This window comes from Hippichthys cyanospilos, chromosome 11 (assembly GCF_059441005.1).
Source record: "Hippichthys cyanospilos isolate Australia breed blue-spotted pipefish chromosome 11, RoL_Hcya_1.0, whole genome shotgun sequence".
Taxonomy (NCBI): domain Eukaryota; kingdom Metazoa; phylum Chordata; class Actinopteri; order Syngnathiformes; family Syngnathidae; genus Hippichthys; species Hippichthys cyanospilos.
The window spans coordinates 15,475,669-15,503,482 of record NC_142379.1 but is presented as its reverse complement, the minus strand read 5'-3'; the positions used below and the strand labels follow the sequence as shown (position 1 = coordinate 15,503,482).

Sequence of the window (27,814 nt, the reverse complement as noted above, 5' to 3'; positions counted from 1 at the left end):
AGCATTTTACATACAAATAATCTCGCTTGCAAAAATTAAAAAAAAATGTGTGTTGTCCTACACACCTGCCCTCTCTCAAAGTTTTCCTTCTCCAGTTCCAGACTGTTGGCGCCTCCGGTGCGTCGAATCACTTTAGGGATGGCGTTGGGTACTTGCTGCATGGAGCTTTTCACTCGATCCATTGTCTCGATCTGACAAAACACGCCAACGGAAAAACGATCGATTAAGAACCTCGAGTGTAAAAACGGAGAAACTATATTAAATACGGAGAAGAGCAGTCCATGTTGTATTGGACTCGTTCAACGTTCAACGGACCATTTGGCCTCTGTAAAATAACACCTCCTGTCAATGACAGCAGCAGTTTCAGCACGACTGCTCAATAGCCAATACGTCTGCTACCTTTTGGTATTTCAAAATAAAAGCTTACATTCACTGGCGCACTCAAGTAAATATCGCTGTGACTGTCCCTTGTCGTAGAGTTAGCACATACGAAGTAAATACAAAACGGCAAATGATAATAGACAAATAGAAGGCAGAATGGTCATTTCTTATGTCAACCACGGTATACAATTTGATTTCTGCTTATCTTAAAAAATATATTTTTTGAGCAAAACCGTCAAACCGGAAATAGTGTGTGTATCCTCCTTCTGCATACTTAATAAATTCCCACATGCTCATTCCGAACTGGAGCCAGTAAACCACACGTGTTGGACCTATGACAGCTTTAAGAAAAACAAGCTGTAGATATTCTTCTTGAGATACCGTGGAAAATCCTTTAAGCGATACCACGGCTTAACTTTTTATTGATCAGGGTCGCTCTAGGTATATTTTTCTAAAGTAACGGGGGAAAAAACTCCTCCCGGTGTGGCCAGCTACTAGCTGGAAAAACACTTCCCGCCCACACAGGCTTCTTTCATTGGTCAAAAAACATGGATCTATGTTTTAAGGGTTTCATCTAGCCTTAAACTAAGTCCGTATCTGTGTAAATATATTCCTGCCACTTTCGCGAGGACAGTTGAGCACCAACGTTTCCAAAGAAGACTTACCAAATAGAGTATTGTAATGGGGACAAAAATCTGTGTTGCTGATTATCAGTTACAAAGTATTACTGTATTATATTTGCTTTGTAGTCGGTAAAACATAGGCATAGGTCAAGGGTGTCAAACAATATTTTAATAGTGGGCCATATTGTAGTTATAGTTTCTGTCAAAGGGCTTGACTGCAAAGTCAAATAAATGTTAAGTGTGTACGTCACACCTTTACCTAGTTTTGAATTCAGCAGTGTTGGGCAAATTTATTTATTACTTATTACTGTCATTTCAAAGTTATTATTTACATTACAATATTACTGTATTTGAAATGTAATGCATTTCACTACTGTTGCATTACTTTTATATTACTCTCACCAACATGACTGGAAATATGGATTTTTCTCATTACACATCTTGTGGAAGGTTGGCTTAATCCTAAACACAGTACAAATTATTTATTCTGTATTGTATTGTAAACGTTTAAAAACAAGGTACAAACTATTTATTGTATTTTAATCCCTTTCGTACTTAGCTTCACAGCATAATAGTGCATTATTTATAGTTTAGACAGAAACAGTTACTGTATCCCACAGTTTCAATGTTAATATTCAGATTCAAGTTCAGTTGTCGGCTAGAGACTGACATTTCAAAAAATAGGTGGTTTTGTTGGGGCTAACGTTAGCAGCTAGCCTACATCATTGTTATTGTGTTTAACGCACTGTTTAACATGAGTTTTTGTATGCTTCATTGTGATACACATTGATAGACCTATTTGTAGACTATAGCAATTGTAAAAAAACAACAACACAATTATCAGGTTAAAAATGGATTGTAATGCATTGCGTTACTCATTTGTATCGAGTAAAATATTGCTATATTTTTGTGTGAAATGCATTACACTATACCGCGTTACAGCAAAAAGTAACTCATTACAGTAATCCCATTATTTGTGTAATGCATTACTCCTCACACTGGAAATCAATTAAAAAAAAAGTCTATTTTTCTATTTTTCATTTTTTTTTCTATTGGCTGTACTAAATCATTGCACTGCTGTACATCTTTGCACAATATTACTTCTATTTCATTTGTTAAATTGACTGCAATGTAGTGTGCACCAACGGAACAAAGACAACTTTGCAGACTGTTTTGCATTTGACAAAGCATGTTTGCTTGTGCCCTGCGATTGGCTGGCAACCAGAATAGGGTGTACCCCCGCCTTCTGCCTGAAGACAGCAGGGAAAGTTCCCAGCGCATCTGCAACCCTAGTGAGAATAAGTGATAAACAACATTGATGGATGGATGTTTGCTTCCGTGAATAGCAAGACACGAAATGTCTTCATCTAATACCTTTGGCGTCAAAATAAGATTTTTAAGATACTTGGCCTTATGGCTTATGAGATTATTATCCAACAATGAAAACTTGTCAGGACAATGCGAATGTTTATCCTCTTGTCACAGCAATCTATGGCAGCATTGTAATTAATATCATAACGGACCCCAAACTCTGAACATATGTACGTTCAACATCAGCTGAAATCTGCACTACTTCGTCTACATGTTGGCAGACCTCACCTGATCCACCATTTTAGCAGGTGAGAAAACCCCGGCACGGACTGTACAGTACTTCCTTAGGAAACTATGCCAAGCACAGCTGCAACAGAGTGAGTTACTGGGTGCTCAATACCCAGTTCAGGCCTCAATGACATCCACCTAGACGAGCAGACTACTGTAGAAAGCCATTAAGCTATGTGGTGATAATGTGCACAAGTAAACGATTGCCATTGTAATGGCACATTTGAATTGCAAAATAAAGTTCAGATTTGAAACTTGCAGTTAGGGTACGTTTCCATGTTCAGTTCTTATAGCTCAATGCTACCCCCGCGAGGACAAACACGGAAACGTCATAAATAGGCCAAGTTGTGGACTGAAGAACAAGCTGACGAAAATACGTCAATATTGTGAGTTTCAGTTAAATACACTTGCAGTGTGGCTACGTAAATGAAACAAAAGCATACCGTGTGGGGTGTAGTGTGTGGCAAGGTGGCCGGCCTCATATCCTTAACTTCCGAGAAGGCAAATCTTGCTTCTGACCGTACTGTCTATTTATTTTTAATTTTGTTTACAAACTATTTTCTTCTCTTGAATATTTGCTGCGAATGAATCTGGGTCCAAATAGTGCTTCGAGGCTCCTTTCCTCCGACGAGTGACTGTGTTTTTACGGGCTGTCAAGATTTCTTTCTTCCTAACTTTTTCATATCAGCTACTTTCTTTTCTCTCTGATCTCTTTGATGTTAACCACTCTCAGGGAGGCTTTCCTTACGTACACTTTTAAGTACATTTTGGTTAACGGTATTTTGTTCTCTCTGATGTCTTTGATGTTAACTACTCTCAGGGAGGCTTTCCTTACGTACACTTTTAAGTACATTTTGGTTAACGGTATTTTGTTCTGAATCAGGTCAATGTATGCTTCTTAGGCTGCCTCGGTTGAGGAAAGAACGTGATGATCCAGTTTGAGTACAAATATCTGGATAGTATATTGTTTAAAATGTTCAATGAATAGCATTCTTTAGATATACTGGCTATTGCACACATTTTTGCATATGGGCAATGACATCTTTGAGTAATGTAATGTAATATATATATATATATATATATATATATATATATATATATATATATATATATATATATATATATATATATATATTGGTTGAGTCATTCGCGGGTGTTAAACTTAATTTACAATACCAATCCAATAAATATTTTTTTAATATTTATACCATTAGAATACAATAAATGGCGATTTGCATTCATCAATGTTATTTATGACGCAGCACAAACTGATGTGATGCCATTCCCGCCGCGAGCTGAAGCCAATGGAGCTTAGCATGTGTAATTTAATTCATTTATTACTTTCAATATTGTGCGTCGTACAAAAATTGATAGCAAGTTGCTACAGTATAGCACACACGAGAAAAAGGAGGGCATTAAAATGAGAGAAGCAGTTCATAATAAACTCTCGCGAGACTTCCACTGTAGAAGAAGTGGGGGCTAGGTCTCAAGTTTTCCTCATGCTTCATTAGATGATTCATATCAGCGTCAAGATGTCGGGACGTTCAGGCCGTGCTGAGACCCGGAGTCGAGCCAAGGATGACATTAAAAAGGTTCTGGCCGCAATCGAGAAAGTGCGCAAATGGTACGTAGGCTCTCTAGTTTACAATATGGAGAACATGTTTCAGCGGGCATTGGTCGTTAGCTGCTACGTCGCTCAACTAACTTCAGTCGGAAAAGTTAGATAATTGACGTAGAATTTAACCAATCAGTGCCCCCGCTTGTGCAAAAAAGGCGGGGCTGTCTGAATTTTTTTTTTCCGCCGAGCTGTCAATATGGCTGCAGCGCTGCACAACTAATTACGTGAAGAACCAGTTGACGTTTTACCACAACACTGTAATAATAAACACGATTATTTATCTATGTCCTCGTGACGAATTTTCAAGACATTAGTACGTTATCTGGGTAAACTGAAAACGCGGCTGTTTACTGTATGTCAAATTCAACCGATTAGAGGAGATCATTGTTAGCTTTTATCTAAATATAGCTAAACTACCTTAATCCCCAGGGAGAAGAAATGGGTGACGGTTGGAGACACGTCCTTGCGCATATTCAAGTGGGTGCCAGTAACAGAAACAAAGCAGGTGGCGTTTCAATTACATATTCTTTGACGATAGTCCCAGTTATAAACATTATATGTGTGCTGTGACTGATATCATCGACCACTTATAATACCAGATCTATCGCACCAAATCTACTGGTGGAGAAGCCAGAGGGTTAAAAGATGTGGTTCTTGAAAACACCAACTCGTTGCCAGATTTGACTGGTGAGTCTCATTTGTGTGTGTGTGTGTGTGTGTGGGGGGGGGGGGGGGGGGGTAAATAAATTGGGAGGGGGGGGGGGGTTGTAAATAAATTGCTGTAAAAATATTTGAAACGCATGAGGAGAAGTACAATATGACCAAACGTGCGGTTGATTTAACGCTCTGAATGACTGATGTGATCTTTGAATCAGATGAAAACAGCAACCAGAGCTTTCTGTCTGACGTTTACCATCCTAAAATGGATAACAGCAGCAGCAACTCTAGCTCACAGCAGGTCAGCCCTCCACATACCTCCTGCCTTCGAACTGAGGACCCACAACCACCAATGCTCGGTCAGGAGAGTGTTGATGGTATGTCAATGACCTTCTCACAGTTGCCCTACTTTAAATGTATATATATTATTATATATTATTGTTATGTATTTCTAGTATTTTTTCTTGGACTTCTTTTGTGGCTTTTGTTTTACATCAGAATATACTCATTAAAAGCTGATTTTTTTTTCATAATATTTATTAACTGCCAGTACCTAATTGTGATGTTATTCCCCCATGAATCCAGATCCTGTTCACTCTGGGCAAGATGGAGCAGATGAGCCCCCAACTCTGATCAAGGAGGATCTTCTGTCATCAGGAAATCCCAGACGGAGTGCCACACACACACAGGTTTTATACCACTTTCCTAAACTGGTGTAACTACTCACAAAACCAATATTAGTATCATATACATGAAGTTACGGTAGTGTTAAATTACAATGTTTTAACCATTTTACAGGAAGAATCAGATGAATCTGGAGCACCCCCATTAAAGAAGATTTGCACTGGAGAAAATGCTGCTTTAAGATAGTTTACCATGTAAAGATGCACACAAAACCACAGTTATTTTCACTTTAGCTAAAGTTTCAGCATTCAGGTCTGAAGGCTTTGTTCTATGCTTCACAAAACATATACTTACCTTGCACTTCATTTGGCACATCTGCACAACCTACCAGGTAAGATGTGTTGTATCAGAGGTCCACAGTTAATATAGAAACATATTTAAAATTAGTTTTCTCCTTTTACAATTTTGACGACACTGTATATACGTGTGTGTGTGTGTGTATGTGTAAGACGTATTTTGACGAAACCAGGCATATGCCAGTAATACTAGTAGTTTTGAGTTATTGACAAATCTTTTCCTCAGAAATGTCTATTTTGGATTTATACAAAAACGACGTCCTTTAGGTCAGGACTTTCCCAGCAGTAAAAGAATTCAAATTGTAATCGAAGAGTATGAAAATATGAGATCAGTAGACAAAGCACACTGCTATGGACTTTTTTTAATCCGACAAGCTAACTAGTGCGTCTTTTGAAATTTCCTCCAAATGACCTGGAATCGCTCGTTTTGGCACGTCATTTCATAAACGAGTTCCATAAATTGAAAAGCGAACACTGACAGTCAAAAATAACCAATGATATGACCCTTTAGCATGGCTTTGAACAGAAACCAGATGGACTTAAAGCAGTGCCGACACCTTGCCAACATGGCTGGACAAACAAACTGTTCCTCACTAGTTGGAAATCATCATGTCATCTGAACATTGGTGAATACACCAAATGTAATTCAACGCCAGTTCCAGGATTTTCTTTAACAAGTCTATTTCTACATTGATTGAGTTTCATTAGTGCATTCAAGCTTATTATGTCATGATGGCATCCACGTTTTGTTTACATCAAACGCACCCCTCACAGCGGCACAGTGGAGAATAAAAGTTAAAAAAAAAAAGTAAAAGTTTTCAAATGCCTTTTGAGTAATCATGTACTTTAATAATGTAATAAATAATAATAATGTAATATTTTGGTCCTTCAATGTAATTACTCGTGACATATATTACTATTGTGATGACACATCACAGACAAGACAAATCTGTCTGAGACATACACATTTTCCTTTTTATGCTTGTTTATTTGGAAAGAAATGTAAATCAAATATGAGGAATGAAATATGAATCCTTAAGATGAAAAGATCATCGGCCGTTTAATTGAAAATCGGATGTTACTGAGATAAAACATCAAAACAAAACTGAATTTGAACCATAAAAATGTAATCAAAATATATTTTCTTTTAGTGTCCAAATGCATTTGAGATATAGTATCCATGATGAAACTTACTGGTCACCACTAGGCCACACCAAATGGCAAATCATGTTTTAATTCACAACATTTTAAATCAGTTTTCCCCGATAATTTTGACATTAAACCCACACATGTAGCAACATTAAAACAAACAAACTTTGTTGGATGATGCCTCATAAATTAATTATAAGCCTAATGGAAAATTTGTTTTGGGGTCAAAGAACCATTTTTGCCCAATTTGAGATGTTCAGATCAAAAGTGTTCAAATCTCAGATGATTTTCTTACCTGCCATTGGAATTTACTCTACTACTCTTATTTACTTGCCAAAACTTCAAATGTGATTTTCTCAAAATTAGGAACTTCAACTTGACAACATTCAACCTGTTGTAACTTCGTCAATTTTTGAGCAATTTTTGTTTTTCTTTTTCTGAGGCACAAGTCTGGGTTTGTGAAAATGCATCATCACACACACATTGCTTGTACTAAACCACAAGTTTAGGACGAGCTGTCAAGCCTGATGATTTTATGCAACGGTGTCCTTGGTTTAGTGCCTTGCGCGTGAGTCCCTTGACACCTGGAAGCGAGTAAGCAACTTTCTATCAAATACCTCCAAATTCCACATTTTTGGGCCACATAAGGATTTTAATCTTTGACTAACTGGTTTTCACAAAATTATCCATCCTTGTACTACACACCCAAAGATAAAAATTATTAGATTAAAAAGTACCCAAAAATTTTAACAGAGGTGGGCAACTTATATTTTTTTGCTGGTCCGACAGTCGTCAGTGCCCCGCCCACCTTCGGTCATCATTGGTCCACCATTTTTTTTCACACTGAAAATTGTAAGCGGCAATCCACCTGACAACAGCCATTTCGTCACCAACTTCTGTCGTTAACACCCCCCTCGCCAACCTCTGTCATTAACCCCCCACTTCCTTCATCCACCCTTGCCACATCTACCTAAACTCAAAATCAATTTATTGTGTGTCTATATATTCAGTTGAGCTGCACTTAGACAAAACAGTATTGAAAGAGAAGCAATTAAACTTTACTGGGGTTACTCAGTACCCCAATTGCAACAAGCATTCATATTTTTCAAATAGCATCTAAGTCCATGCTGATGAAAGTAGACTGTAATTGTCAGACATGTCTACTGGGAGCTATGGATTCTTGCGATCTCAATTAACCACTTAACCAACCGTCGTAAGTGACGGCTTTCTTCCAGTTTGCCACATTTATTTACATTTTATCTGTCATAGACGCTATAAGTAAAAAGCAAGGTATTGCTGAGCTTGAATCTCCTAAATAATTTCTCTTGTTAGCTAATTTCAAACTTCTATCTTGCATTTCCTCTCCAAAAGCTAATCAGAGTGAGCTTCTTTCCCTTGCTGTGTACCCATTGGTTACTTGAATGACAATGTTTTGACAATGTTTTGATCAGTTTTAGCAAGCATTTTTTGATGTAAGTCATATTTAAAAAGCGAAATAACATGAACAATCTCTCAACACTTAATCCTAAACATTACTTTTAGCTCTCACTGCGCAATGATCTCACTGGGCAAGTTTGCGTACTGTACAGTATGCATTTTTGTTAATGAAACCATGACTTGAAAGGCAGCACGGACAATGACGTTGCCAATAACCAAACGATACGCATTTATTCTCTTCTACTTGCAGTAGTAGTATCCTCAATGCAGTGAATAGACTGCAAATGTCAGCTTTGTCTGCTGAGGGGCATCATATGGCTTTTCACCATGTTCTGATCCTGCATGTCCCTTTTGCATATTATAACCGCTTAATCAAACACCATAAATGATGCTTCTACTGAGAGTTATCATATACAATACCGTATTTCTCCAGGAACAAGTCAACCTCGTTTAGAAGTTGACGCCCTCTTTGTTACTGCAAATTGTTTAAATTATACAAAACGCCATTATAAGTCTACTGCTGACTTTAGTGGTTACTACATAGATCATGGCTTTCCAATTAAAACAAATGGTGTGTGTTATTACAATAACAAAATTACTCTATTTATAGAGGTATTTCTACGTCATATATCGAATAACATATAGTTGTGGTTCTGCAAGGAAATCTATACATGCCCGTAGATGCAATTGCTGAAAAAAATGTCGCAACAGCCAGTTAAAATAAGGTAAAAAAAAAACTCAACTTGTATTCGTAGAATTATGGTGCGTCTGACGTTCATCTGTCACATACATACACTGTAAGTAGAAAACAGTTTTGCTGAGGTTGAATTTACTTAAAATGCCTTCATTTCGGGCATTTATGAACTTCTGCATTTCCTGGCCAAGAGCCTATCAGATTAAGCTTGTTCCTCATTGGTTACTTGAATGAGAATGCAAGTAATTTCTTTATGTAAGTCAAATTTAAAAAGAAAAAACAAAAAAATTCTTAACAATTAATTCTAAACATTACTTTTAGCCCTCAGTCTGCACATTAAGGGGTTTAACTGGCTGGCGGACTTTTGATGCGATGCAATGTCTATCCCGGCAATTAAAACGGCAGATCAAAAATACATTTGCGATATTCTTAATCTCACATTTTTGAGCATTTCCGTCTGTTTTTTTTTGGTCATTCCCTTTGTCCGATATTTGTCAGTCTGTCTGCAAAACGGTGACCCGTTGGTGCTGATGGACTGCCCATCTGTGTATTTTGAGATATTTGTCAGACCAGATTTTCATATTTGAAGATCAGTGATTGCTTGCCTTGCAAGCAATTAATATGAACTGAACATGCCATACTTGGAATAACACTTTGGGAACATGAAATAGTGTGTATTTTGAGAAGGAGTTGCAAAAAAATCATCTTTGTTTTCCTGTTTTTCCATTTAAATGCATGATGCAAATGTCGTTCTGAGATGGGATAATAGCTGGCTATGGTCTAATATGAAAGTAATGCAGTCCAGTGGAAGTGTGTGGCCTTTATAGTGAGATAAAATGCTAAATCACCCATTGTCAAATGTACAGTATTAATTTAATAGTGCAGTATTATTCTTGAAGTCTGCTACTTTGTTGAATTGAATTATGTTGTAAGAAGAGACAACAATGTTTTTTGTCATCTCAGCTGCACTTGAATATTATTAGATGCCTCTGCGGCGAGTTCAGTTTTACAATGCACATTACAACCACTGTAAACAGCAACTGTTGAAGACATGCGTTATTTGTCATTGTCAAAAACTAAGCATTGTTTTCTCTGTATAAACCAAAGTTTTAGTTGACAATAGAATATTGTGGTCAGTGGATGTACATAGCACAGTAGTGCTATCCATTGCTATACCGCAAGTGACTATGCCATTCCCTGCTAAACTTAAAGCTTCTTGACGTATTTTAAACTGATGAACATGGATAGTGTATTGTGCTTGGCATTTACGTGTTGTAAAAGGCGTTTTTGGAAATGATACCTTTGTCTATGTTATTGATGTTTTCATGTGCATATTTCCCAATCATTGTGCAGTTTTGTTTTAGTTTCAGTGCACTTGGAAATGTTGTTAAATGTTTATGCTCTCAGCCACAATTGTAGTAGTATGAATGAATACACTTGTTTTCTTGGCAAAATATGATCAAAACGAATCGTAAAATATGAATATTTATTATAAAATTCACGCTTGTTTGTAACAGATGCTTTATTAATCATATTAAACAATTCATTTCAATTTCACCTGTTCTTAATCATATACAGTACTGTATACTGCATGAAATGTGATTGCATTGCTTCATGAGGCTGTCCTATTTTTTTGAAACTTTTTTATTATTCATTGTCTTGTTATTACTATATAACAAAGTACGGATGATTCGTACCATATTATGTATTGGTGATAACCCCGTGATGTCAAATATGGCAAGATCTGCGCAGTGTTGGGTTGCCCTTGAATAACAATGGCCATTCCAGGGCAGCCAATAGAAGGTCACTTCAGGCCAGTTTGACGAGGGCGCCCCGCGGAAGGAGCCAATAACTGTCAAGACGGGGCGGGGCTCCGTTGCTACGCCGCTTGCTGCCGGGGAAACAGGAGAGTTGAAGGTGTGCGAAATTGCCGACCGGCATCCCAGAAACTCCCGCCATTTAGACAAGGAATTAAACTCTTAAAGACATCACATTCAACAATTGCGAACTATTACTTTTTTGCGTAATACGAAGACGGATAAGTGAGAAAGTGGAAGAACGACCGAGAGATCAGCTTGAAAAGTCGTGTTGACCAGAGAATTGTTCTTCGCGCCAGATCTGCTGGACGGTGGGCTGTTGCCGCGAATTTGACTTCGGCTTGCGTTGCATCCTGACAGCTCTACCGGGAAGATCAAAGTTTGCCAAATTGTTTGACAGGAATTTAGAAAAACAAAACAAATTTAAAACCGGGACTGTTCGGAACCGCCATGTCGTCGCTACCAACGCTGCGAAGAGGAATTCGATGAAGAGACGAGGAATAAAGGACACTGTTTTGTTTATGCAACGCGATAGCAATCCTGGCTGCTACTAGCCGGCTAGCTGCTACACGTTGAGTTCGGGCCTACCGGTGAAAACGTGATACATGCTATCAAGCGCTGGGATACACGCAAAGGTCATACTGTTTTACATCGTAGAGTTGAAGTGAGTTCTTTATTGTACAGCGGCCATTCGATTTACGATGGCGCCGCTTTTGGGCCGGAAGCCTTACCCATTAGCTAAGCCGTTAGCCGAGCCGCTAGGCCCGGGAGAGGAGGTCTACATCATCGAGCACACCAAGGAGGCCTTCAGGAACAAAGAGTATCCTCTAAACGTCATGCTGGTAATCATTTCGTCTTTGAATCGTTCATCACTAGATATTTGGTCTATTTGGTTCATTTTTGGTTTGATTGGGAATTACACAACGTATACCCTGTGTATTTACCCAGTGTATTACGTTTATTTGTTTTGGTCTGGCGTTTTACAGCATTTTAGCTTATCAAGTGCACTGTTACATTTCGTTGGCAAGCGTGTTAGCTTCGATGCGCATTTGCTTAAAACAATTCATTCCTGACCATTGAGAAAACTGAATGTATTGTTTTGTTTATGTCACGCTTTTTCTTGCGTTGTGTAAACGTCCCTTTTACATTTAGCTTGTGCGAATCGGCTGTCAACCACATTCGCGAGCCGGGTATGCTAGCACAAGCAATGCTAAAGGTGTTATGTCACAATAGCCCGTTCATATCTGGCAACGCAAAGTCTCACGTGTGATTTTGCAACCCTAAGTTACCACGAGAGGCCCGTGACTGACATATATCGCATTCAAAGTGTGCAAGTTGAGCCCTTTCTTTCCCAGACTACTAGTTTGACACTCAAGGCCCTAGCAATAGTAAACAAAAGCTTACAGATACAGATGAGCTCCAACACTTGTATTATTCACACTGTAAACAACTACGTCAAATGGCAGTTCAGTGTAATTCTCCTTTACTCGACTTTTCATTTTGGGACTATGCTTGTTTATAAGCATAATCCTCTATCGAAGTTCATTATTTCTTCCCTTGTTTATATTTTGGTTTTGTTTTTGATCACACGAATTTCCATGTGTACAAAAGTTGTCCTTGACAAAATGTCAATAGCGAGTATGAGGCCCGTTTGAAGAGGTATGAAGAGCGCATCTGGACGTGCAAGAGTACTGGAAGCATTCAGCTGACACACAAAGAAGCATGGGAGGAGGAACAAGAAGTAACAGAACTGTAAGTATCCGCCATTGTTTTTTAGAGTAAAGTGTAAATGAGTTGGATGCAATGTTTCACGGCATATCCTCAATATCCAGTTATCTGTCATCATAAAATCTATTAGGTGACAATCTAAGACAAAGTCTTATGCCCAAACAAGTGATGGCCATGTAGCTTTCAGCTTTACAGTGATTGGATAAAGCTGATGCTCCTTCTTTCATTCTATTTCGGAGGACATGCGTGTGATTGAGTCATCCCAACTGCTTAACCTAACCCTATAAGCAAAATGGAAATTGAAAAAAAAAAATAGGCTTTTAGCAATTGTTTAACAATTGGTATCCACATATGCTTTTTGTGTGTTATTTTTAAAAAATAAGAGATAAATAGTTCATTGTTGTGAATGTTTAAAGCCTACAAGCATTGTTTAATTTTGTATAATTATTAACAAATTTGTAAAAGGTATAGTTTTTTTTAAAATTTGCATTTATTAAAGGTTCCAATTGTACAATGGTGTATGAATAGTGCGTAGCTTTATTATTATTTTTGTTTGTTTTTTAACTACAAAAATGGCTAAATTTTGTATGTGTGTATGTTTGTTCAGGCTTCAAGAGGAATATCCCCAGTGGTTTGAAAAGCCCATCCTGGAGATGGTCCACCACAACACAGTGTCTTTAGACAAACTAGTTGAAATGGCCTGGGTAGAAATCCTCACGAAGTATGCTGTTGGAGAAGAGTGTGACTTCACGGTCAGTCTAATCTGCAGTTTTTTTCTTGTCTCATTTGTAAGGCAGTTCCTCTCAAAGGCTGAATTCTTAGTATTATTTTAAACTTGCTTATTTCAATAAACGTGATAAAACTTTGATGCTTACTAAGATACTCACACATTTTAATTTAGGTGAGCCAAGGCAAAAGTTTACGGGCGAAGGTGGCAAAGATTCATCCGCTTGAGCACCATGATGGTGAAGCTGGAGAGAAGAAACTTGAAGGAGCCTGTGATTCTCCATCCAGTGACAAAGAGAATGCCAGTCAAGAGAATCAGAGAAAAGAACCTGCCAATAGAGTTGAGGAGAGCAGGAGTGAGAGTCTCAGTAAGTTTGAGCAATAACGACCATGAAAATACTATTGCTAATCGTTGATGGTGCAGTATTAACACCTCATCAAATGATGTTTATTTATTTTTCCCGTAAAACTTTGCATTGGAAATATTTATGTACTGCTCAATGACAAGTGATATAGTATCTAATGTACAGTTCATCAAAGTGGCTTTGAGCAAGGCATCAAACCCTTATAACGGTGCTAATAGGCCAGCACAGATTTTGAGACCCATTACTCGAAAGGGTGGAATAGTGCACAAAATCTGTGGCTCGGTTTGGTTGTCGGCTTTATGGTCACAGTTGTCTGTTCAGTATGGTACACTTGGGCTTTAAGTTGGGAAGATTTGAAAGAATAAACATAAGTTGTTGTTTTTTTTATTTTTTTTTACAGAATTTCTGTTAAACTTTTATGTTTTTTAAAAATATTGTTACAAGGCATGGGCCGATAGCAAATTCTGGCAGGATGATAACCTTGAGCAAAAATATCACAGTATTAAATTTACAGCTCTTAAATAAATTTAAAAAATATTTTCATTTTTTACATATGAAAAAGTTTTATTTTTAAACAAAATATATAATGACACCTTCATTGCAATAACAAGCATTTACCATGCGTAGTAAAAACAAATGCAAATAAAATCAAAACAAACCTTGTGAGCAAAACCCACAGGTCAACATTAAACATATACATTAATTCTTTGTGATTAAACACATCAGATTGAAACTGAAATATGTGCACATTGTATAAAATAACCATAAGTCTACAACACAACAATATTTTTAAATAATTGATTGACTTGAGTTATATATGCATCAATTAGGGCCGAATGACTATGGCCAAAATAATAATCACGACTATTCATCTTGTTTGGTCAAACATCTATTTATTGCCCTTTTATTAAAAAATCAGTATATAAAGGCTAGAATATAAAAGCAATATAAATCAACTTTCAACAACTGTTATCTTTTACAGGGTTACAGCTTAGTCTGAAACTGAAAAAAAAAAAACAACCAAGTCCATCAAAGTGCCTGAAACCTAAAAAAAAAAACAACAACACACAACTAAAAGTGGATCAGCTTAATTATTGCTGTTGTCTTTTTTGCGAGGCGTGAACCTCGCTTGAAATATCAGTACCTAAACATCAATATCTACTGCTGGTAGCCAGTCTCTTTGAGTTCCTGACTGACAGCACGCCACCCTGCGTCCCGTCCCTCTTGCCCTACTTGTTCCCTTTGCTTGTTCTGTTGTTATTCTCTTAATATGCCCTATTTGGTCCATATGGGACCCCAACCAATGCAATCAGATTCATCCTTCTGGACAGTTTTCATAAACCGTTCCACCCCTAGTGTTTGGTGTGTTTCCATCCATTTTATATAGCTGCTTATCCTCGCAAGGGTTGCAGGCATGACGTGGGCCACTCTGATCTGGATGCCAGCCAATTGCAGGGCACACCGGGACAAATTTGCACATTCAATCACACTTAAGGACTATTTAGTGTGTCTAATACACTTGCCATACATGTTTTTGGAGTGTGGGAGGAAGCTGGAGTGCCCGGTGAGAGCCGATCGAGAACGTGATAACTCAACATAGGAAGACCGGAGACAGCTGGAATTGAATTCGGGTCCCTTTAACTGCGAGGCGAGCGTACTAATCACTGTCCCACCAAGCCACCCCTATGATATGACATGCCACTGAAACATTGCAATGCATTTTATACAGGTAGTGTTACATTACTGCTTGGTGCCTTAATCTAAATGTTTTCTTCTATTTCAGGTGATAGAGCGCGGCGTTCGCCAAGAAAACTTCCCACTGCCATGAAGGAAGAAAAGAAGAGATGGGCAATTCCCAAATTCCTTCCTCATAAGTATGACGTCAAGCTGGTCAGTGAAGACAAGGTTTGTATGTTTGTAGTTTTTCTTGTCAACAAAAACAATGGTAGCATGCTCTTTTGGGGGGAAGGGGGCATCCAATTGTTCTGAACTCATATTTAAACACTTCTGACCAATGCCACAGGTAATCAGCGATGTGCCAGCAGACAGTCTTTTCAGGACAGAGCGCCCGCCGACCAAAGAGATCATCCGTTACTTCATCAGACACTATGCACAAAGGCTGGGCATGGGAGAGAGTGCACCATGGGTAGTTGAAGATGAATTGGTGAAAAAGTTTAATCTGCCCAGTAAATTTAGTGATTTTCTTCTTGATCCACACAAGGTACGGCACTGCTTATTTCATCCCAATATGGTTGTGAATGATATCAGCTCATATTCTTGTTTGACTAAAGTTTTTAGCTGAAAACCCTTCTGCAAAGCGCAAGAGCTCGACTACTCCTGAAGGTAAACCAAGAAAAAAGCCGAAGACACCCGGCACACCAGGAGAGCAGCTGGGAAATGACAAAGGAGAGAAGAAAAGAAAAAGCAAGAAGGATGCTCTCGGGAAGCCCCTTAGTCCCACCCTGTGGGGTCATGTGCAGGTAGGATCAGTTGCATGCAAATTTTGACACTGTGATCAGATGGTTGTGATAAAGCTTTAACAGGCTTCTTCTGTCTTTTCTCCGCCATACACTCTCACAGAAAATAAAAATGAATGGTTCACCATTAAAGGTAAAGAACTCTGGAACACCTAAGAAAGGAGAAGGTAAAACTCCAGGTCTAGCCAGTCTGAAATCTGGTAAGAAATCTGGAGACAAGGATGGGAAGAAAGCTGGAAAGAGTGGCGATAAGAATGTTCTTAAAGCTTATAGAAAAGATGCAAAAGCAAATGCCAAGACTTCAAAGATGAAGCAGATGACCCTGCTGCATCTAGCGAAGAGCCCTGCTGCCAGCAGCCCCAAAAAACGAGCCCGCAGTAGTAGCACAGGCACTCCTAAACTAGGGAAGCCGTTGCATCCAATGGCTCTCCACCTTCTTCGTTACTATAAGGACAACAAAGATAAAGAGGACAAAAAGAATGTTCTGTCTGCTCTCATCTCAAAGGCTGCAAAGGCCTTGTCGCCAGATGACCGCGGCAGGCTACCTGATGAGTTGAGAGAGCTGGTCGAGAAACGGTGGGAGCGATTGGAGCAAAAAAAACGATGGGCGGCCATGAGTGAAGAGGAAAAGCAAGAAGAAATGAAGAGGAGGCGTAATGATCTCAAAGAGAAGCTTCGAGAAAGAGCCAAGGAACGTCGCGAGAGGGAGATGCTACTCCGTCTTGAACAGTCGCGTAGATACGAGGACCAGGAAATCACAGGTGGCAAAACGCTTCCAACATTCAAGCTCGTCGACATGCCCGAAGGGCTGCCCAACACCCTTTTTGGGGATGTTGCCATGGTTGTGGAGTTCCTTCACTGCTATGCCGGCCTTCTGATGCCAGATGATAAGTATCCCATCACATCTGCGGCTCTGATGGATTCGTTGGCCGGAGTACGCTCTGGTTTCCACTACCTCAATCGTGTGCTGGTGGTACTGCTTCAGACGCTGCTGCAAGACGAGCTCGCAGAGGGCTACAGTGAGCTTGATATCCCCTTATCCGAGATCCCGCTTACTTTGCACTCTGTATCAGAGCTCGCAAGGTTGTGTTTGCGTCCTTTTGATGCTCAAGGTGAAGAGAGTGTTCAGGGGTCTGTGGACCTGGCCATGAGTGGCTTTGATGATGTGGTGACCAGCGAGTTCCTGGAGAAGCTTGAAACTGTCGAGGTGTTTGAGCTTGATCCGGAAGAAAAAGTCAGCCTTTTGGTTGCATTATGCCACCGCATTCTCATGACCTACTCTGTGGAAGACCATGTTGATGGCATGCAGCAACGGACCGCTGAACTATGGAAGGAGCGTGTGGCGATGCTGAAAGAGGTCAACCGCAAGAAGGCTGAGAAGAAAAAGCAAAAAGAGGTTGAGGGCAAAGGTAAATTGGATTCATCAAAGTCAATTCTGAACTAAAAATGCAATAGTTCATTATAAAAATACATTTTGATTAGTCTGCATTCAGTTAAACATTGGTGTGGCGAATAAAACAACATATTGCATTTTTTTTCATGACCCAAGATGAGAAGAAGAAAAAAGAAGATCCAAAGAAAGAGCTCAAGAAAGAAGTAAAAATAGAGCTGGTGGACTTGATCAGCTCAGTCAAAAGCAGGCAGCTCATGGCCATGCAGGCCAAGAGAGAAAGAGAGGAAATGGACAAACAGAACAAAGGTGATACTTCTTCCCTTTTTACAAAGGTTGGGCACTGAGAATTGGGAATTGAATGCACCCGGGACTATATTTTTTTGAATTCCAATGTTTGCGTATTTGATGCCCACCAATATAGCAACAACAAAATGAGGAGACACGTCACCAACGCGCTACATCAACTTCACATTCAATAATAAATTCACCAAACACTACATGGACGTCAATGTCTTACCAAGTTTTTATTTTGAAGTGGTTCCTCATGACCTAATTTATCCCAAGTTATTGTCATCACTTTGAATCTCAACCAACATTTACATGCCGCCATTAAAGAATCATTCTATCGCTGAATAAGGACACTAAGAAACCGCTAGTCAGTTACACTGTCATCGTATGATGCAGCACAACCTAAGTGATACGTTTAAATGCACTTGGACATTTCAAACTCAAACAAAAAGCCATCGATGTATTAACCATGAATAACTAATAATAACTAAATAATGTTGTAATATTAAATAAAAACGATTGCTTCAGATCCATGGGATTAACCTGCAAACAAAACCTCCACAAAATTTGAAAATTTCTCCTCAAGTTAAGTCATTGATTCACAAAACTACTCAGCAAAAAAATAAAAAATTATTTTGAACCCAGGTGGTTATATGCAGTTAACTGGATAGATGACATTTCCTGCTTGTCCTTCAAATGCAGCTTTGTCTTTTGTCATGTATAATTTCCTTTTGCCCCTAAATTATAACAACACTAGTTTAGAACATCCTTTGGTAAACAGTAGCATGCTAAAACCTCGGCTTTATTGTATTTTCTTAAGTTCTTTCAACCCCCCTTTTTTAAGAATAGTAATCTAGAATTGCTTGGAACAAGAATCAAATTGAAGAACTGAATAGGAACCGGAATCGTCCTAATTCAAAAGATGCCCAACCATACCTCTTAAGACTTCAGATTACTCAAATAGCCAATTGTAATTTATAGATTTGTGGACTCACTCATTTTTTTCCCCCCTGAATTATCATCACTTAGAACGCATGGAAGAGGCAGCCGAAGAAGAGCGACTACGCAGACAAAGAGCCACCGCAGAAAAGAATTTTCAGGAGGGCATAACAAAGGCCAGACTAGTCTTACGTAGAACTCCACTTGGTACAGACAGGAATCATAACAGGTAAGTGATTTTTTTTAATAACCATTAAGTAAAAATGAGTTAGTTGTTGTGAAAATGATGCAAAGATACTGTATGTGTTTTTCCAGATACTGGTTTTTCTCTGATGTTGTCCCTGGATTGTACATTGAGAAAGGCTGGGTACATGACAGCATCGACTACAGCTTCACACTTCCTCTTGAAGAAAAAACAACTGAGCCTGATGTGGACGATGAGGACGATGGTGAGGAAGAAAACATTTTATAGCCATAAGCGCGTACAAGTAATATCTCTTTATTTACTTATTTATATTTGCTGTAATGAAAAATGAATAGACTTTGTCAAACTTAGTTTCTCAAAATGCCTTTGCAGAAGCTGATGATAATGGAAGCATCGATGGAACTAATAATGATGGTGTCCAGCTGGGGGTAGCAACAGACGTCTGTATAGAAACTACAACTCCTAAGCAGGGACAGAATCTCTGGTGAGTGTTTTATGTTCATCTTTCGCGTTACCTATTAGTTTGAGTGTTTGTACACCGTTTTAACAGCCTTATCTGCCTTTTAATCAACTAATATTTCCAGGTTTATATGCGACAGTCCTGCTGAACTGGAGGAATTGGTGGACAGTCTGCATCCTCATGGAGTAAGAGAAAGTGATCTGAAGGCAAAGATAGAAAGCAGGTGAATTAAGGAATGAATTAATGCATTTACAAGAGATGAGTTGCGACATATTTTAATTTATATTCTGATACTATGTATATCTAACTCAGCCCATTAGTCTGACTTTTGGATGGTAACGTATAAGCAATAGCAATGTAACTAAATATGTTACTGATGTCATTATACAGTTACCAGGACATCTTACACTCCATCAATTTGACCCGTAAGGATAAAGTGGGACTCGGAGTGCCCGATGAGGAGGTAGAGCTGCTGAAATTTCTACGCAGTGATATTCAGGAGATCGCCTCACGCCTCCTAAAGGGTGGATTGGGATACTTTGATGATGACAAGGACATTGAAGATCAGGTGAGCAAGCTATCTGTGGATGGTAACCTACAACCTTTTGTATGTATTTGCTTGGGATGGAACGAGATTTTGATAACTGGAGTTTATACAGTATTTGGCATTACTGTACAGTGATCCCTCATTTTTCGCGGTTAATTGGGACCGGAACCCTGCAGGAAAAACACAGTTTGTCTTATAGTTTTCAACTATAATACCTGAGGGGTTTGTTCATGTGCAGTTGTCAAATTTTGCACAAATGACCTGTTACTGATTTGTTGATCTGTTGTATTATCTGTACACAGTTGGATAAAATGGACAACTTGAAAGATTTAGGAGAGTCCATCATCACTATCCAAGCATGTGTCATCAAAAAGTTCTTGCAAGGATTCATGGCCCCCAAGCAGAAAATAAAAAAGAAGCAAGGCGGGGAAGAAAACAAAGCCGAAGAGGTGGATGAGGAAAAGAAACTGGCAGAGGAGGCCAAGGTAAGAAAATGGTTAAAATGGAAGAAAAATGATCATAAGTGTGGATCAGAACACTCACTCAAGGAAAGTGAATTTGACTGCATGTCAACTGTTGCCACATGAGAGAAGCATTGCCAACTACAATTTGTTGTTTCGGCTGATATAGAAAACATTTTCTGTTTTTTTTATAAACTGTAAATTGCATTTTATATGCGTAATTAATATTGCATGTATCGTATACACAAAAATATTGTATAAAAAATGACCTTTTTTAATGAAACAAAATGACCTTTTTTAATCAAACACACAAATAGCTCACTGTATGTCACCACTGCGAGGGCATCCATTTTTTGAGCTCTTAAGCTAGCACGGAAGGAAAAAGAACTTTCCGGTTCCTCACAAATTTTATTTTAAGATGTAATCAAAGGATTGCACCAGCATATGAAGTTGTTGTAGTTTCTTTTCCTCAATATCATCTTCTCAACTCTGTACCGGATGGCTCGTCGTTTACGGACACACAGGACATCCTCACTCTTGGGTTTTTGTTTTATTTTTAATCACTAGAAACTGACAGGGCGTGATCCAGCCTGCGTTCTTTCTAATACCCGGCTTGCCCTAACCATTCTTTATTTCAAATGCATCCACTCAGGTGGCAACGGCGCTCGAAAAGTGGAGGACAGCTATCCGTGAGGCCCAAACCTTTTCACGCATGCACGTGCTGCTGGGAATGTTGGATGCCTGTATTAAGTGGGACATGTCTGCTGAGAATGCCCGTTGCAAGGTTTGCCGTAAAAAAGGTACGGACCATAATCGGCCTTTGAAAATTGCTTATTGTAAACACACATCTTGAATGCGCGCAACTGAGTAATGCTGCGTTCGCACTGGACGCGAAAAATCATCCCGCTACGATGATTTGCTAGGCTTTCAGTCTGCTGGCGTTAACTACCGGCATTCAGCTTGTTCACATATTTGGGCGGAGGGTGGCGTTGTTCTGCAGTGCACAGGATCAGGAAAGGAGAGCACCCCTGAGAACTTTTACTCCTTTTCTGGGATGTAACGGAGCTAGTGTTTTCTCCTACAGCACCTTTTTATTTTATTTATCTATTTTTGCATTGTGTGTCCCATACTTATATGATAATACTCATCTAACAGAAAAAAAGGTTTAAATGTCGCACTATGTGCTAAATACTATGCTGTTAATGCTGCACTATTGCTATCTTGGCACAGTAACTACACTTCAACAGCTGTTAAAAATGAAAGTAAATACTGCACATACCAAGTATACTAAGTTCCTTCTGCACCATTCTACAAGCCAGGTCATTGCTCTTGCTTTGCTCTGTTTTTTTTTAATACAAAGCTTAGCCATGATTAATTCCTGCCCCAAGTGTGAGATGTTGAATGTTCCAGAAGCTGGCTGGCAGTCGCTACGCAAAAAAAAAAAAAAAAAAGTTTTAACTTCTTGCGACCAGGCGAAATGAGCGGAATTTCGTGTCGCTTTCCTTGTTGCATTGCTCCATGCGCGTCCTTTGCGTTACCCAGTGCGCCTTCACACCACCCAACGGGCCTTTGCGTCATGTTGGCCGAACTACATTGACACCGATTCTAAACGTGCCGTTTTTCACCTTTCGTGCATTCGGTGTGAATTCAGCACAAGTTATAAGATGAGGATAAACCTTCTTAAAAAGAATAAAAATAAAAAGTCTACCTTTTGAATCCTTTTTAGGTGATGACGAAAAACTTATCCTCTGTGATGAATGCAACAAGGCATTCCATCTTTTCTGCCTGAGACCAGTGCTGCACCGCATCCCCGAAGGCGAGTGGTTGTGCACGGCCTGTCAGCCAGCGGTGGCCAGACGGGGCACCCGTTCTAGGTTAGTGTTCATATCAGCAGTTACTCTTCTTAAACATTCTCATCAATGCCACTTACTTTAATTGCTACAGTGAAAATGTCAGCACTAAAGTTGTGTTCCTTAGGAACTACAAACAAGACAGCGATGAAGAAGATGAAGATGAGGAATCGGAAGAGGAAGACTCTGATGAGGAGGAAGATGATGAGGAAGAGTCTGAATACAAAGCCATGGGCCACAGCTGTGAGTATTGCTGAGAGGAACAATTAATCTTGGCTTTGTGACAAACTGGGATAAAATGGGTGTGCTCATTTTTGTCTTGCATGGGACCAGAAATTGCTCAATTGTTAAAAGATATAAAAAAAATCAACTTTTTTTTTTTTTTTTTTTTTTTTTAATCCTAGCATCCCGCCGCCTTCAGGGGTTGTTTCTGAGAAACAAATCTCTAATTTTGAGAAAGACCTTATTTGCCGGTTCTTTCCAGGGTCCTGAAGGGAATTATTAAAGAATATAAAAACTGAGAACATTTTGATCAACAAAATTGTTAGCTTTTTAGAATTCATTTCATTAAGTCACAGTGTGAATATCAGCAGATTACTTTCTTTTTCTTTTAACTTGGTCAATTTCAGACACAATGAAAAATTTGGGGAGTGTCTAATGTAATGCTATCTCTTTGTAAGAATGATGCTTGTCAGTAATGTAGTTTATTCGCCACATGGCATTGATGATTATTGAATCGGTCGTGAGTCCGCAACGTGTTGAGCCAATCGAAGGTCATTGTAAGATTGCTAGTCCTGGTGTAAGTCGTACCAAGTTTGCCATGACTGCCCACCTACCTATGTGCAAATAGTGCAAGTGCACATTTTGAGATAGTCTCTGGGCTTGGGGAAAACTTTTGAAACCCGTGTTTCTGAATTTTCCTTCACAGTTTATTTTAACTTATTTTAATTTAACTTTAATTTAACTTATTTTAATTAACTAAATGCTAACTTTGTTCCAGAATGCGAAAACACTCATTTCATGCCTTGACACTTTTCACTTTCTCTCGTATAGCACTGTAAAGGCCGGAGTGACTGTTTCAGTGTTGTTTAGCCCGTATTTCTTCAATTTCTGCTTGACAGTGAGGCCAAGGAAGAAAGCTAAGCAGTCTTCTGCCGTGCAGAAGAGTAAACCCAAAAAGAAATCGTCCTCTTCAAGGCAGAACAGCAAGCAGAGGACTGGACCCAGCAACCCTGCAGACATTGATGAACTGGTGAGAAAGCACATCAATCCTGATGCTCACGGTCAACTGCAATGTGATTCTTCAAACTTCTTGAGACGGTTGAACACATTTTTGGGATTTGCATTGTGTTTACAATGTTGTTTATGTGCCGTTTCTGAAGGTGCGTCAGAGCACCCAGACAGGAGGCCGCAGGCAAGCACTGGAGCTGGAGAAGTGTGAGGAAATCCTGAAAAAACTAACTAAGTTTCGATACAGCTGGCCCTTCAGGTGAGTGGACGTTGTCACTAATGTGAATGGCATTTCAGTCATTTGACCTTTTCACTACATCTTTTTTTCCTCCACAATTCTTAAAACAGCCCACTGAAGAACCAGCTAATCTAAGTCATTGCGCATACATTGCTTTTGAAAGAGTCTGCTAAACAACCTTACCTTATTTTACAAATGTCAGGAAAGGCCGATGACAGACTAGCATATTTGTGTTGTTGATGTTTAATATTTGTGCATTAGTACTGCTGTGTGGAAACTGCCCAGTGTCATTGAACATGAAGTTGTATGCATGCAATGTGTGTGTCTGTGCACATGATGTGTTTCATGCATTCTGTCAGTGGATTTGCCATTTGGGGGGAAAAAGTCTATCAGTATGAATTAAGTATTATTAATCCAGTCTAATGAACATCAGTTTGTCTTGCCTAGCCATAGTCATTTTTTTCTTTCAATCCATTAAACCTCCAAATTAGTTTTTAGGTGGCTTCTTGGGCAGAGCTTTCATAAAACGTAGTAAGGGTGATTCCATGCCAACATTTCTGCTACTATATCTGAACTTGAATGTTTTTTTTCCCCGCAGGGAACCCGTGTCCACAGAAGAAGCAGAGGACTATCTAGACGTCATCTCGCAACCCATGGATTTCCAGACCATGCAGAGCAAGTTTGGTCAAGGCTTATATCGCCACGGCAATGACTTCCTAGAGGACATGAAGCTAGTCTTCTCCAATGCGGAGGAGTACAATAAGCAGGGCAGCACCGTGCTCTCCTGTATGACCAAGACGGAGATGGCCTTTACGGAGTTGCTCCAGAAGCTTCTACCCAGCCTCAGCTACCTCCGGCGGCGCTCACGCAAGCGCGTTAGTCGAGCTCCTGCGTCGTCAGAGGAGGAAGATGACAGGGAGGAGGAGGAAGAAGAAGAGGAGGAGGAGGAAGAAGAAGAAGAGGTGGAGGATCAGGCACCGCCGCAGAAACGAATTCAGAATGGCAAGTCGAAAGCACAGAAAAGCAAAAACAGACGGGGAGCACAGGATGAGGAGAGTGAGGAGGAAGAGGAGGACAGCGGGAAGAGGAGAAGCAAGAGGACCTCTTCCAAACCAGCAGGGAAGGATTGCAAGGAGCAGGATTGCGACGGTGAGCGCGACGCTCACAGAACTCGGCAGCGGCGGGGCCGGGCGGAGGCCGACGTGGAGAGCAGCGACGACGAGAGGCCAGGCCGGCTGCGACATTCCAAGAGACAGAAACGCTCTTGAAGCCCAGGGAGCTTTTGGTTTTGGCATCCTTTTTTGTTCTTCTTCTTCTTCATTGGTTTCTTATTTTTTGTCCATGTGATCAGACTCCTTTCAATCAGCCGGCAGGAAATCAAACCTCACAGTAACTTTGTCTTATTGAACTTCTGTTCATATGTAAGAATGTTTTATATTGGTAACATGTATCATTGGTGTGTTTTGTTGTAGTTTTTAAAATTAGAAAGGTCCTCTCGGCTCTATACAGTATATATATTTTTTGAAACCCTCCTCTCAAACACTGCTGGGGCGGAATCAGCCCGGCTTGGTGGGCATGGTAGAGAAGCACATGGTGCATTTCTTGGGGCTTTTTAAATTGTTCCAGTGTCACAGCAGTGCACCAGCATTTATTTTATTTTGTTGAATTTTAGTTTTGGGGAGAGGGACTACAAGTACCAAGCCGGTGTTCGTGCAGCAGCGACCCCGTGCGCACACCATGAACACTTTATGTATAATATAATGGCTGACAAATTTTTAACTGTCTCTGCAGGAATACTCAGTCACATGCAAGTTTTGTACAGTCATTCTTGTCTTCTTCATTTCTCAAACCCTCTGCTCACTGGCTGCGTTGTACTTTACTGCCCTAACGTAGGTTTGAAACCAGCAAGCCGAACCAATGAGTGTCATCATTTGGCTCATCTGTTTTTATGAGGTCTGCCACTTAAAAACAAAGTGGTACCTCAAGGTTCTGTCAAATGCACTACTTTGTGTAAATGTACCAAACAAACCAGCAACTGCAGGACCACTTTGCTAATGTGCATTAAACATTTGTAAAGACAAGTTTGTTATCTATTAGGGTATTTTTGAAGAGGTATTATTTTTTTGCACATTTCATTTGGATTTTGTAAAGTCACATCTGCATAAATGTTTAATCAGGGCTCTTCTATTTGTGCAGAGAACATGTTTAGTATTTTTTTACTCATCAGTCCTGGCAGGAATTTTGTCGTGCGTTTTTGTAAACGCCACAACAATTTACAATCAAAAGCAACCCTCAGATATTGTGTTCAATGAGCCACCAGGTGGCGCTCCGCTTCTGTTTTTTTTTCTTTTCTTTCAGATTCCGTGACACCGCAGCACACCTAACGATGCAGGCAATTTCTGTTCTTGTCAAACAGGGAAGGAAAAATGTTTTTCACACAAAACTTGAATTTTGCGCCTCGGTTTTCTGTCACGCCCAGACTGTACGCTGGCCTAAAGCTCCGTGTTCACCCTGTAATGTGGTTTCGTAGTGGCATTTTTTTCATGTCTTAATGTTTGGGTGTTAGTTTCTGCTTTACTCCACAACCAATTTATGACATTTGACTGCCCTTGTCAAGAGGAGACTTGACTGTCTTTTACACACCTTTTTGTATGTATATTTATAGGCTAGGCAGGTTTAAGAGAAAGATCATGTAAAGGTTTTTCAATAAAGGCTATGAGCAAGATTGACGTTGTCCTTTTCTATTCGTCCCATTGCGGTTTTACTTCTTGAGTAATTATTTGTAACTTGCTACCTATAGTAGCTTATTAATGACTATTTTAATACAATGAAATAAGTTAACATATCTGAGTGACTGTATGAGTCAAATGAAATGTTGAGGCAAGCCAGGTTGCAATGGAGCAAAGGTTGAACGTAGTAAGATAAACTTACTGGAAATTAGCCTAATGGATGAGGGCTTCATCCCACTAGAACTGGATTTCAAACAAATTCCTTCCTATGGTGACAACCGAATGGGGCCAAAGCCTCCGGCAAAGTGCTTGTGGACTTAACGGAACTTAATTTTGGTTTGTCACTTTAACTTCTTAGAACGATAACGTACATACGGTGTGCAACACATATAATTTTTAAATGTGATTATGAGTGGTAGTGAGGTGTAAAGGCAGTGCATATCATTATTTTGTATTATAACGCACATTTTTCAATTGGAGGACGTGAGCGTTTTTCAGGCTTCCGAAAGCAGGTGTGATCACTACCTTAAAAAAAGAAGAAAAGAACACATTGGCTGTGCTGAGACTGACCTTTGAACTCTGCACAAACTGACAAGTAGGGCATGTGATTGTGGATGTGGAGGAGCAAGTAAACCAGCAAATATTTACCTGAGGTCAAAGTCAGTCATGGGGTTGCGCAGGGTGAGGAGGGAACAAGTGTGTGTTGACTCGCCAAAAATGGTGCCAAATGCAGTCCAGTCTAGCTTTTTATTTTCTGTACATAATAGACAGAAGATGAAGTATTTGATTTTGAAGGAAAATGGACTGAATTTCTAGGTGCAGCTGAAGCGTTGAGGGAGTTCAGTTTGGGGTCTCAGCATTGCATCGCTGCTATTTGCGGATGATGTGGTGCTGTTGGTTTCTTCAGGCCTTGACCTCCAACTTTCACTGGATTGGTTTCCAGCAGAGTGTTATGCACCTTCAAATGTGAGACCATGGTTCGTGGTCGGAAAAAGGTGGACTGCCATCTTCTGGTCGGGGATGAGGTCCTGCCCCAAACACCACTACAACAATAAGTCTCCATCAATGTGTTTTTCCCACCGGCTCATTTGGCTCACATGAGCTGGAGCATATCCTGGTTGATCTTGGACAAGACGTTAACTGGTAGACTTATCAAATAACCCAAGAGCGATATTCTTGGAATGTGGGAGGAGGTCACGGTGAGAAAATGACTCCTGAGAAGG

At 39.7% G+C, this 27,814-nt stretch overlaps 3 protein-coding genes across 3 annotated transcripts in view; 2 read left to right on the top strand and 1 right to left on the bottom strand.

Annotated features, from left to right (window-relative positions):
- hip1 (huntingtin interacting protein 1) overlaps positions 1–3,215 on the bottom strand; it is a 53,599-nt gene extending 50,384 nt beyond the window's left edge. The window contains exons 1-2 of the mRNA XM_088428095.1: positions 3,047–3,215; positions 66–191 (exon numbers count right to left, since the gene is read on the bottom strand). Of these exons, the coding sequence (XP_088284221.1) occupies positions 66–191; positions 3,047–3,085 (165 nt within the window). The 5' untranslated portion in view covers positions 3,086–3,215. The remainder of the gene's footprint in view (positions 1–65; positions 192–3,046) is intronic.
- Positions 3,216–4,045: 830 nt separating this feature from the next.
- Positions 4,046–10,690, top strand: bcl7bb (BAF chromatin remodeling complex subunit BCL7B b). Its single transcript, XM_088427214.1, has 6 exons — positions 4,046–4,227; positions 4,651–4,726; positions 4,821–4,908; positions 5,097–5,255; positions 5,464–5,567; positions 5,677–10,690. Exons 1-6 carry the CDS (start codon positions 4,115–4,117, stop codon positions 5,746–5,748), a joined length of 612 nt encoding a protein of 203 aa, XP_088283340.1. The 5' UTR covers positions 4,046–4,114; the 3' UTR covers positions 5,749–10,690.
- A 375-nt stretch (positions 10,691–11,065) lies between these two features.
- On the top strand, positions 11,066–26,587 carry baz1b (bromodomain adjacent to zinc finger domain, 1B). The gene is made up of 21 exons (XM_088427213.1): positions 11,066–11,775; positions 12,591–12,707; positions 13,291–13,435; positions 13,585–13,777; positions 15,558–15,679; positions 15,798–15,995; positions 16,066–16,254; positions 16,355–17,660; positions 17,801–17,950; positions 18,962–19,100; positions 19,187–19,320; positions 19,449–19,560; positions 19,661–19,759; positions 19,927–20,104; positions 20,386–20,568; positions 21,197–21,344; positions 22,271–22,418; positions 22,522–22,637; positions 23,516–23,646; positions 23,777–23,883; positions 24,461–26,587. Exons 1-21 carry the CDS (start codon positions 11,657–11,659, stop codon positions 25,128–25,130), a joined length of 4,704 nt encoding a protein of 1,567 aa, XP_088283339.1. The 5' UTR covers positions 11,066–11,656; the 3' UTR covers positions 25,131–26,587.
- Positions 26,588–27,814: the final 1,227 nt, after the last annotated feature.

Bases quoted from the DNA above. Each gene is read 5' to 3' on its own strand.
- bcl7bb (XM_088427214.1), top strand. From the start codon at position 4,115: ATGATTCATATCAGCGTCAAGATGTCGGGACGTTCAGGCCGTGCTGAG. The intron at 4,727-4,820 runs GTGGCGTTTCAA...TTATAATACCAG, and splicing joins CAGTAACAGAAACAAAGCAG to ATCTATCGCACCAAATCTAC. The intron at 4,909-5,096 runs GTGAGTCTCATT...TCTTTGAATCAG, and splicing joins CTCGTTGCCAGATTTGACTG to ATGAAAACAGCAACCAGAGC.
- baz1b (XM_088427213.1), top strand. From the start codon at position 11,657: ATGGCGCCGCTTTTGGGCCGGAAGCCTTACCCATTAGCTAAGCCGTTA. The intron at 17,951-18,961 runs GTGATACTTCTT...ATCATCACTTAG, and splicing joins AATGGACAAACAGAACAAAG to AACGCATGGAAGAGGCAGCC. The intron at 22,419-22,521 runs GTTAGTGTTCAT...TGTGTTCCTTAG, and splicing joins AGACGGGGCACCCGTTCTAG to GAACTACAAACAAGACAGCG.